The sequence below is a fragment of the Hippocampus guttulatus genome, chromosome 6, assembly GCF_054856545.1.
Source record: "Hippocampus guttulatus isolate MCC_2025c chromosome 6, RoL_Hgut_1.0, whole genome shotgun sequence".
Taxonomy (NCBI): domain Eukaryota; kingdom Metazoa; phylum Chordata; class Actinopteri; order Syngnathiformes; family Syngnathidae; genus Hippocampus; species Hippocampus guttulatus.
In genome coordinates, this window is record NC_141266.1 from 4,396,183 (window position 1) to 4,407,398 (window position 11,216).

General features: G+C 41.0%; 1 protein-coding gene across 2 annotated transcripts; it reads right to left on the minus strand.

Moving 5' to 3' along the window:
* Nucleotides 1-1,169: 1,169 nt before the first annotated feature.
* Nucleotides 1,170-8,943, minus strand: tmem147 (transmembrane protein 147). Of its 2 annotated transcripts, none has more exons than XM_086114298.1 (8): nt 8,783-8,943; nt 8,321-8,423; nt 7,221-7,290; nt 6,859-6,924; nt 4,369-4,505; nt 4,166-4,250; nt 3,849-3,970; nt 1,170-1,830 (listed from the first exon to the last, which is right to left on the minus strand). In XM_086114298.1, the coding sequence occupies exons 2-8, from the start codon at nt 8,395-8,397 to the stop codon at nt 1,710-1,712; spliced, it is 678 nt and encodes a 225-aa protein (XP_085970424.1). In that variant the 5' UTR covers nt 8,398-8,423; nt 8,783-8,943; the 3' UTR covers nt 1,170-1,709. The 2 variants fall into 2 exon arrangements, with proteins under 2 accessions (XP_085970424.1, XP_085970425.1); XM_086114299.1 differs by having other exon boundaries at nt 8,321-8,434; nt 8,783-8,920.
* Between the last annotated feature and the right edge of the window lie 2,273 nt (nt 8,944-11,216).

The window sequence follows — 11,216 nt, forward strand, 5'->3', positions numbered from 1 at the left end:
TGCTGCTGCTGGCCTCTTGACCAGTACTAAGTACTAAGAGTACGTAGTAAGTAGTAAGAGGGCGCACACAATTCCTACTCTGACATCCCTTCACTGGCTCCCTATCCATTTTAGAGTTCTTTTTAAGATTGTATTATTTGCTTTCAAATCTTTGAATGGCCTCGCCCCACCTTAACTCTCTGAGCTTGTCCACCCCTATGCACCTGTGCCTCAGGTCTGCGGACTGGACACTATTCGAGGTACCAAGGACTATGTGGAGGCTCAGAGGGGATTGAGCTTTTTCTGTTGCTGGTCCCTCACTTTGGAATGACCTCTCACTGAACGTAAGGCAATGCCCCTCACTGTCCATCTTTATAACTTGTCTGAAAACTCACTCTTATTCTTTGGCTTTTGACTCAGCATGAGACTTGATTTTTTTTGATTTGACTGTTTTTGTGCTTTCTGCTGTCTTTGTTTTTAACTTAATGTTTTGTTGTTTATATAATTTTTGCTCCATGTAGAGCACCTTGTATACAGCGGTGGTGGTTGTGAAGTGCTCTATAAATACAACTGTCGTGACCAAAACCCTCCGCAGATCTTTTTTGTAGAGTTTTGAGAACCAAAGTAAATAATGCCGGGACTATCAGTTGCCATTGGGTTCTGTTCCTCATTGTACAAGTGCTTTCCATTCTATTATCCTCATTGCACTTTCTCCCTCCCTCAGACAGTGTCACAATATTCTTGTGGGAACTACGTATCGTTTCTTCAGGATTTGGCACACAAGAGGTTCAATACCCGAATAATACGTTTTTGTATTATTTCTTTAGGTTACTCACTGAATAAAAGGGTGGTAGTTTTATACAGTACACCAGGGGTCAGCAACCTTTTTGAAACCAATACCTTCTTGGCGACTGATTAATGCAGAGGGCTACCATTTTGACGGTATGCACTTTTGAAATAAATTTGCTCAAATTACCCTCATATGTTATAATTAATGATATTCATTTCTGAGAAGACAATGATCACATTAGTGATTTCTCACAATAATTATGAAACAGATAAATATCAATTGGCCACACTTGACTGATAAATATCTGCCAGTTTTCATCAACCCAATTATTGGTATGCACGTACCCTACCGGGATAAACCAAGATAGACAACCAAGAACAACAAAATCCATGAAACCCTGTGCGGTCCAACCAATCAAATGATGAAAACATAAGTTGAGATTTATTCATACAGTTTCTCATCTTAAAAATCTTCCAACAAGTCAACAAGTCTAAGTACATTTGAGGTGGATTTGTCACATAGAGGTCAAATTTTGTACTGTGATGAAAAATAACTCGCTTGCTGATTGATTCTCCTTAGTTTAGACCATGACGTGTTGAAAAGTCGGATATAAATAAAATTACATTTGCGGTGTCCATTTCAAGAAAAGACATGATGAAAATGTGTTGTTAATCTAATCATTAAAACGGCTGAGCATAAATGTTACTTGCAATGCTTGTAATGGGTTAATTTGTGATCAAAATACACCCTTTTGCAAAATATCAAGTGTTTCAGTCGATATCAAAGAGAATGTCTTTTGATGTCACTTGCGCCACAAAAGAACCAGCCGTAGTGCAGATCCACCGAATCACCAGCTAGCGGGGTGGTAGCCTTGATGAATTGGCTTGATCACCAATCGGTGACTTGGATCTAAGACTAGTCAATGCAACTGGCTTTGGACTTAGTTGCTGTGCACCAATGAGACGAAGAGAAGTAGTGAGCAGAGAGAGATGGCACCAGTCAGCACAGCTTTCACCAACAACACGGTCCAGCTGCCCAAGACGAAGGCATGGATGAACAACCTGCACGTACAGAGGTGTGTGTGTGTGTGGGGGGGGGGGGGGGGGGGGGAATTATCACATACAGTGCTCAAATTTAACACACAGTTACAGGGATTTTCGATACCACTTATTTTCAGATTGATATCAGTATGAGTACAATAAAAATGCAATCTTTATTTACACGGCGCTTTCCCAACAGCTGCAGCTGTAACAAAGCGCCTTACAGAATATTTAACATGAATTAACAATAGTCAACCCCAAAGGCTCACAGTGTGCTTTAAATTCAAAGTGCCATTTGGGCGAGCAAAGCCGAAATGAAAATGTCAGATTTTTTTTCTGCCTGAATGCTCACTGAGTTTCTCTTTTTTTGTTGTAAGAGGATAACGTGACATTTGCCAAGTCAGGGGGAGGTGGGACTACTCATAGTGCTGCCGGGAGTTCCGTCGCCCCTCCCTCCCCACTTCAAACATGCAAGTACTCACCGATACCAATGACCGAAACCACTTGTACTTTTGTCATATACATTTTAAATACATTTAAATTGAACCAATGATGGATAATATTATAGTATAGATTATATATTTTTAAAAAACAACAACAACAAAAACCCAAATGGCACAAGCCGGCCGGCAACCCTTGTGAGGACAGAGCGGTTCAGATAATGCATAGATGGATGTTAAAAGAAAAATTGATGTAAAATAGACAAACGCAGTGTTATCATGTTTAAAAGTTTCATTTTGTTCCATGCTTGATTGACCTCTAGCGCGTGTGTTTATACAGCTTCTACACAATGGAGCACGGAGAATCAGGGGTCAATTTGAAGTGAATGGAGCCAAGGCGCTTGTTAGCTGATAATACGGAAAGAAAGATTCAACTTCGGGCGAACGGGAAGTACGGGATGCGCTCCAGCATAATAAGATGTCCTTGAGCAAAGTTACAGAAGTATCAATTCATGGGAAGGCCTCCAGGTGTCCACTGAGGGGCGCGGCATGTAAATGAAGGGAGGAGTGTTTTTCTGATATGTCACTTGTAATTTGCACATACTGTCAATAAAGGCCAGCAGGAGCTGCGAGAGTTCAGGTTTCAGTTGGGGGAGCGAACACTTCATCAAAAACTGTGCCTCCTGCCGGCAGTAAAAGACAATTCCTTCCTGAGTTGAGCCATTTTGTTCAACTTGTCGGAGCCAAATCTCTGACAAACGCAATGGAAAACATGAGCCTCTACCATCTTTTTTGGGAGCGTTTTGTAGCCATAAAATTCCAAGTTAATGATAATTGACTAAAAAAAAAAAAGTTGAACAGTTTGATCATTAAAACATTTCTTGACTTTGTAGTGTATTCAATTAATTATAGGTTCAAAATAATTAGCAAATCGTTTTTTCGTATTTAGTTTGGGGCGGTGGTCGACTGGTTAGTGCGTCGGCCTCTCAGTGCAGTGAACAACATGCATGGCAGGTTGATGGAACACTCTAAATTGTCCCTAGGTGTGAGTGTGAGCGGGAACGGTTGTACGTCTATGTGTGCCGTGTGATTGGCCGGCAACCAGTTCAGGGTGTACCCAGTCTACTGCCTCAGGACAGCTGGGATAGGCTCCAGCACGCCGGCAACTCTCGTCAGAATAAGCTGCTCGGATCACGGATGGATGGATGTATTGGATTTCAATTTTGTGAAGTCAGCTACCATGTCTCGAAGCAATGTGAGATTATTCTATATCTTACAAGGGTGTTCCCATTACATTTTAAAGGGAACTAAAACCTAAAAGACATCTTAGAAATAACTCAACACTTTAAAAATTAACAGTACCTATGATTTTTAACTGACTAAATATTTCAAAGATATATTTTGAATACATCTGCCTTTAAATTTTATGCAATTTGAACAAAACAGCAGAGTGGGTGCTAACTTGAATGCTTTATCATCTGGATGTGATCCAGGCTGCCCATTTCAAACATGTGGGAAAATCTCGGTGGACAGGTTTGATGCTCTCTGTGCTCTTGTTTGATGTAAATGCCACAATGAGTGGGTTGAAGATGCACTTACTCCATTAAGAAGGACTTGTAGACACAGAGGGCCAGCAGCACAGTGACAGGGAGCCTGAAGCTCTTGGGAAGGTCGTAACGTGTAAACATCCACACTACCGCTGCCATAGCAATATAATGGACCTGTAAACAGACAGAATGAAGAGAAATAAAGCCATTTTGAGAATGTGCTTATCTGACCACAGAGAATCTTTTCAAACGTTCCAATTATTGAAAAATGGAATCGGAAGTATTTGTGGCCAGTGCTACTGCGAAGAAAAAGAACGTGGCAAAAAGAGACCCCCAGTGGATGAGAACATGAATGACGGATGTACTCACCAAACTAATATTGGAGTCAAAGCTCATCTGGATATATTTCCAGTCAAACTCGATCCCTCTGGCCCCGACCCAGAGGGGAAGACATCTGCACAAGCACAAGCAGAGACTTTGATATGTACACGAGGTTGATGAAACTGAGCTGTTTGTTTAAATGGCATTTAGTTACGTTTCGTGGGGGCGTGGGTGGAAGCGACAATGCTTACCTCGACATTACAAGTTCGGCGGTTGCCCACCCCATGGCGGCTACCATGATTTTGTACTCTCCTTTGCCGGCATTTCGTGACATGACAAGATGGAGGCCCAGCAGGTCTGCAAGGTCCACTGTTGCTTTCATAAATTCCTGACACAAGCAGACAGCCATCTAAAACCTTGGGTACACCTGTGCGTTCCTATTAAAATGTAATAAATGAGCTGTATCCAAAAATAAATAAATGAATAAATCGTGCTTTACAGGTATAATTATGCTGGTTTAGCTCAGAGACATTACTTCTACGGTATGTAAATTTTTGTGAGGTAATGGTGTAGGTTTGGACTGGTGTACTGCATCATACTATGAACTGTTTCTAATATTTTACAACACATATTTGAGGGTAACCAACTTTTTTAAAAATTCCTCTGTGTGATGCAGTGCAGAGCTATTCTAGAGTTTGAATTAAAATAGGGCATTTTGATACGATTCTTCGGTACTGGATATGACATTTTGTTTGGAAGGCTCTTAGTTGGTCTGTTGAATATTGTTACATTAGTCTAAAAAAAAAAAAAAAAAAAAAAAAAGGTTTTGCCGGCCTTAGACCTTAAACATAGGTGGGCCACGGGAGATCCAATTTATCTTTTGGTCCATGCACAAATAACGTGGATCATGGAATTTATTATCACTTTTTATTTTTCAATGTTTATTTAACAGGAACAATATAGAAGACAGGTGGTCCGGTAGTCCAGTGGTTAGCACGTCGACTTCACAGTGCAGAGGTACTGGGTTCAATTCCAGCTCCGGCCTCCCTGTGTGGAGTTTGCATGTTCTCCCCGGGCCTGCGTGGGTTTTCTCCGGGTGCTCCGGTTTCCTCCCACATTCCAAAAAAAACATGCATGGCAGGCTGATTGAACGCTCTAAATTGTCCCTAGGTGTGAGTGTGAGCGCGCATGATTATTCGTCTCTGTGTGCCCTGCGATTGGCTGGCAACCGGTTCAGGGTGTCCCCCGCCTACTGCCCGAAGACGGCTCGGATAGGCTCCAGCACCCCCCGCAACTCTAGTGTGGATTAAGCGGTTCGGAAAATGGATGGATGAATATATAAGACATTACCTTTTAAAATTGGGACAATTAGATGCATGTAAAATATCTAGCTTCAGTGTGTATGCCATTTTAGTCCCTGGTCAGGCTTTAGAATGTATTAATTTATATTTACTGAATACAATGAATGAATAAATAAATTAATTAATGGAATTAATAAATGGCATTCATGAATACATTTTAGACAATTATTTGTGTCTGAGTGCTTCTACAGTGTAAGTGTAGCAGGTTAGTGTATATGCTGTGTCCATACAAAAATTATGCTTAAATCTATTTGGTTTGTCTTTCTCCACAGACATCAGCAAATGTAAAGGAGACCCACCAGCAAAGAACGGAGTTTTTCCGCATTAAATCTTGTGAAAACCTACCTCATGTCCACTATGAATGATGATGGATTAAGCAATCTTGGTGTACTTTACATTGAGTCTCGGAGGTCAAAAGCACTGAATCTTGAATCCCTTCGGACGGTTTGCCAGAAATCACCAAAATCTCAGAATACAGTTGCTGTAATTTGTAGGGTCATCTTAAGACTGTTCCACAAGATCTGCACCTATATGAATCTTTTATCAGCACTTAATTCAGTACTGCTGTGATTATTACACTGTTTTTCATCGTCACTGTAATGTTATGTCTGCAAAGGTTTAAAAGTTTGATGAAAATAAAAAGTCAAATAAGATTTCGAATCTTTGTCTTTTTTGCCCTGGGTTGAATGTGCCCCTCTATCAAAACCCTTGGCCCGAGCCAGGCCCCCTCAGTGAAATTGATCTGCAACCACACTGACCTATTGTAAAGCTAGGGTAGCTGCCGGGCGGCGGTGTTGATGTAATAAGGATCATTGGGAAGACATTCGGGAATGGAGCAACAACTTTTCTGACCATGTAAACGTGTTGAAGTGCTCACGTTACACTAGCCAGTTTATAATTTTTTTTCGGAGATGGGGGGGGGTCACACCTTAATAATTTGTATTTAAAAGGACTCAAAAGGAATTCAAGAGAAGCCTTTTTGGTTCAACTACAACGGCGTTGTTCTTTTGTTTTCGTCGTGGCCCGTCGAAGAAAGGCTCGAATCATCTTTATTCCCTGCTGACATCGTGACAAAAGGACAGTAAATTGTCGCTTATAGCTTGTTTCAAGCTACTGGGACGTCTTCTGGAGGAAAAATAACCTCATTCTTTAAATATGTGATAATGTGGGTTTGGTAACTGGTAACTAACCATCATTTACAATGTGGATAATAATTCAGCAGGATAAGGCTAATGACAGTGTAATCATGTCAAAATAGCTGTTCCCTGGATGTAGAATGCCGTAATCCAACCATTTGCTTTAATTGCTTTCAATCTAATCAATTGTGCAAATGCGCCAAATGCTGTGGGCTGGTGAGTACAATGTCCCTTTGACACTTACCCCAACAAAGTCATAAACTCCAGCTCCTCCCTCCCATGTGGGGAAAAAAGTCGCAAGGAACAACATCTGGAAAATACGAGAACAGCAAAAAAAACATGAATATTTTCGGTGCAATCTAGCTCAGTGGTTCACAACCTTTTAGGGGTGCACCTGCATATTTCTGATTGACCCGAAGTCAATAAAGTCAAAATATGAGCTTTCAGTGGTAACTTCCAGAACAAACCGTTATGTTTCACAATAAGAAATGATTGGTCGAAGTCCTGGTTGAGCAACACTACCGGTAATCTACCTGACATGAAACATCATGATAAATTTTCCTCATTTAGCCTCAAGGGGAAGACCAAACTAGAGAGTTTACTCACTTTGCAGAGCTGGACAAAAAGGTAGGTAGCTCCAGCCTGGACACACTTCCAGAAAGCGTTGTATTCGGAACTAAAAATCAGATACAAAGGGTGAATAAAACGAATTTGTTGAATTAGGGAAAGAACGTCTCTCTAAAATCATACAATATACCAGATGAAACCCTAGAGAACCCACGGGGTCCAATTTGGCCCCTATAAATTCTGCTACTCAAATGCTATGCTTAAATCCCAAAGGGTCAAATTTGGCCCTAATCGTAAATTAGGATTAAAGCATTAAACATTTGGGGGTAAAAACCATATAATTTGGTGTTCGGTGAACATATAGGAGTCATTTAATGTATAATTCATCATTTTCCAAAGAAGAAAAGGGTTCTTGGGTTCTCCAGGGTTAAGCCCCAAATGGCTTGTGGAGATTAAGTACCACCATTTCCACAAAATACTAAGAGGATTTGGCAGAGATTCACAAAGATCTGACATTACTAAACTGATTAGCAGATCCTTTTGTTTCTATGACAAGGAAATGCAACGCGAGACCAGCATGTAAAATAACTATCAATAATATCGTAAAATAGCAACTAATGCTTCAATGTGGGTGAATAGTATCATATAGGTACAGTATGTGAAAAATGTCTTGATGTGCACAAACCATCGATTTCCAGGTCTAAGAAGCATTTGGACACATTGATGTGATGCTGATGAAATGGTTCCAGACGCCAAATTATGCTTCATACAGCTCAACGGTACACATCTTGAGATGTCGGAATTTGAAGTTTACCAAAATAATACTGTTCAATAAGCCTAAAGCCAAAGATTATTGCAAATAATTATCATGGTATCACCCAAACTGGGAATTGTAAGTATAGGCTCATTAATTACTCTCTTAAAAACAAGAAATATTTTGTCATTTTCTCATTATTTCAAGATACTATATCTCAATAATTTGTCATAAATCGTTTGCGGGCTCTTTCAAATGGAACATGTTCATTTAAAATTGGAGCAACTTGAAATTGTTCTTCGCATACTTTAATTTTTTTACTCACATTGGAACCATTTTCTGTGGATGCATCGATTATATTTGCAGATATAAAAGACATACTTACAGGCCGCTGCACTTGTATGTTATAAAGTAAGGGAAATACGCCAAAGCAAAGCAATTTCCAAAATGAAACAGGGTCATGACGGCCAGTCAGATGATCAGGTGGCCTGTAGAAATACTGTATTTGAAATAGATATATATATATACAGTAAGTCAAAACTGTACTACAAATGTGCAAGGACATTGACCATATGTGGTCACAAGACTCAACCGATATTAAATATTACAACTGAATATTTACAATCCACGCGGAAAGTGAATTCATCTGTATTCGGCTGGATAAAGCAGATTTATCTATGGGATAAGGCACCTCGATCCCACTTCCAAAACGAGTCGCGCGCATGTCCATCGAGCCACAGACACTCTCCACGAGACGGATGCACGCATATTCATCTCAATGCCCCCACAGACAATCACATGAATGTGTTTGTACCACAAAATGTAATATTAGTAAAACGACACTTACAACCAGGGGAAGCAGGACGCCGTGCGTTACCGGAAGTTAGTGTTGTTCTACGTTAAAATCCCTCCGACTGAGTTTCCGCTGGGGCTCAATGACAGCGAGAAATAACCACCAGAGGGCCCCGGATCAGACCAAGCCTTCATTTTTTTGCGAGAAATAACCACCAGAGGGCGCCGGATAAGACCAAGCCTTCATTTTATTTGGCACGACTCCCTCGCCATCTCGCCGTCACATCTTGCGTTCATTTGTATTCCAGGGCCGCTGTGGCAAAACTCTCTGGAAGGCAGTGAGGAGTAGGACCACAAGCGCGAAGGGAGAGTCGCATTAATTCCTGTGTCGCAAGCGCGAAGGGAGAGTCGCATTAATTCCTGTGTCGCGATCTACTATCTGCAGTGAGACTGTACAAACGGCCACAGTCATGTATTGTTTAGGGAAATATGTTCATCTGTATAATTTGTGTGCCTTGAATTGTATTTAATGTGTATGCATTTATATAACGTTGTTGTTTATAGAACATTGCGCATAAGCAGTGGCACGTGTGCCTGGAGCAGCGTAGTAATGTAGTCAGACGTTTTAAAGATAACGTGCACAGTATTGTGAGTTCATTCAGTGATGTACGTATATGACGAGTAGTGTCATCATCCATATACACATGCATGCAAAGACATTGTCATAGTTAGCCATTCCATCCATCGTCTGAACCGCTTTATCCCCACAAGGGTCTCAGGCTTGCTGGAGCTTGTCTAAACCATCTTTGGGCAGGAGGCGGGGCGCACCCGGAACGGATTAACTTGCCAGCCAATCGCAAAGCACAATTATGCTACGTCAGACCACACGACCGGAGCCTGATTTGGAACTAACTGATCGACGTGTCAGACAAATTTAAGTGTCTCGAATCCGATTTTGAGTTGACTTGACGCGTGATGGGAGCCGTTGTTTATTTTGATTAGAAAGGGAGATGTTGTCTGGTCATTTGTGATTGAATTATATTATGTTTTGACTTGTTAAATTGCACTTCCTTTATTTTTTTCCTAATATTAATATTTGCAGCCACTTGACATTGTAAACGTTAAACAATTTCCTTACGTGGTTAAATAAAGACTCAACAAATGAATACGAATTAATCTTCTACTATGAAAATATCAGCCGCAAGGCTTTTTTGAACTTAAAATTAATCTCTTGCTCATTTGGTGCTTTTTATTTTTATTCAGTTGAATGCTGTCATGATTCGGTTTATGGACCAACAGGTGACACTGTAGGGCTCCCCCGGCAGCTGCACACCTGTTGGTCATAGGTAATTAGGGCCTTAAAAGGACTCCCAGCCCGAACACTCAGTGTCGGGTCATTGTTGCTTCTTGCTACCGTCATGTTTGTTTGTTTGCTGTTCCTTTACTGCTGTCATGTTTGTTCTGGTCGTGTTTTGGTTAATGATAGTTTTTGTTTAAGTCATGGTTTTTGTTTGTTACTTTGGACTTAGTTTTCTTAGTTTTAAATACAATTCATCAAGTACACCCTGCTCCTCCCTCCTGCCTGCTTTTTTGGGGTCCACCACCACCTCGCGAACGTGGCAAAGGCAGAGTTCCAGCGGAATATGAACGTAGCACTGCCCAACACATTCTATGCTGAGTTTGACAGCAACATTGCGTGTCTGATGACCTTATTCAGACAGGAGGCATCAAGAACTGGCAAAAAGGGAAATCCACGAGCTGAAAATTTCAAACACACAATGAAGCGGTAAACAGATTTAGACTGGAGAACACAATTTTTGTTGAGTTAGGTCTGATGGCTGCTTTAAACTAATTTTTGGGTGCAGAATCCAAAACTGATCTAAGTTTTACTCCATCACATCAAGTTTTTGAGCAAGAGGATCCCTGTTTTCTTAAATGTGAAACAAATAATATAATAACATATATAATAATAATAATAGGAACAAAACATTTGAACGCCCAAGGTTACAAGGTGAAGAGAAAAGCCAGCATGAAGCCTCTTAATTCCTACTATGCTACCTTTTTGTTTGGAGATCCTTATATTGCAGACCTTTTGGGTGCTGCACACACCTCTCACCTAGGGTGACCAACCGTCCCGTGTAACGCATGCACTTAGCAATGCATACCATTTGAAGCTCAATCCATGTGTTCTGCAAATTGAGGGTGTATACCGCAAAATGCTTGCTCTAATAACAAACTTGGTCACAATACCGCTCGAAGCCCGTGGCAACCAAATTAATATTATTTGACAGCTCAGCACAGCTCTGTTGCTGTTGTGCAACTTCCAACTGGGTCCCAAAACGGCTTCTAAAGCTGCAGCGAACCGGGTACCTGCAGACCCAGTTGTCGGCTGTTGACTGGGAACTGTTCGTAGCCCAAAGGCACGCCCAACACCGCTTGGAGGTCGTTCCCGAGTTGGGCCTCTGTTGCTGTTGAACTTAGTTGTGAAC

Excerpts from the sequence above, each read along its gene's own strand:
- tmem147 (XM_086114298.1), bottom strand. The coding sequence starts at position 8,397 with ATGACCCTGTTTCATTTTGGAAATTGCTTTGCTTTGGCGTATTTCCCT. Across the intron at positions 4,251-4,368 it reads GCCGAACTTGTAATGTCGAG|ATGTCTTCCCCTCTGGGTCG; the intron begins GTAAGCATTGTC and ends GTGCTTGTGCAG. Across the intron at positions 3,971-4,165 it reads TTGACTCCAATATTAGTTTG|GTCCATTATATTGCTATGGC; the intron begins GTGAGTACATCC and ends GTCTGTTTACAG.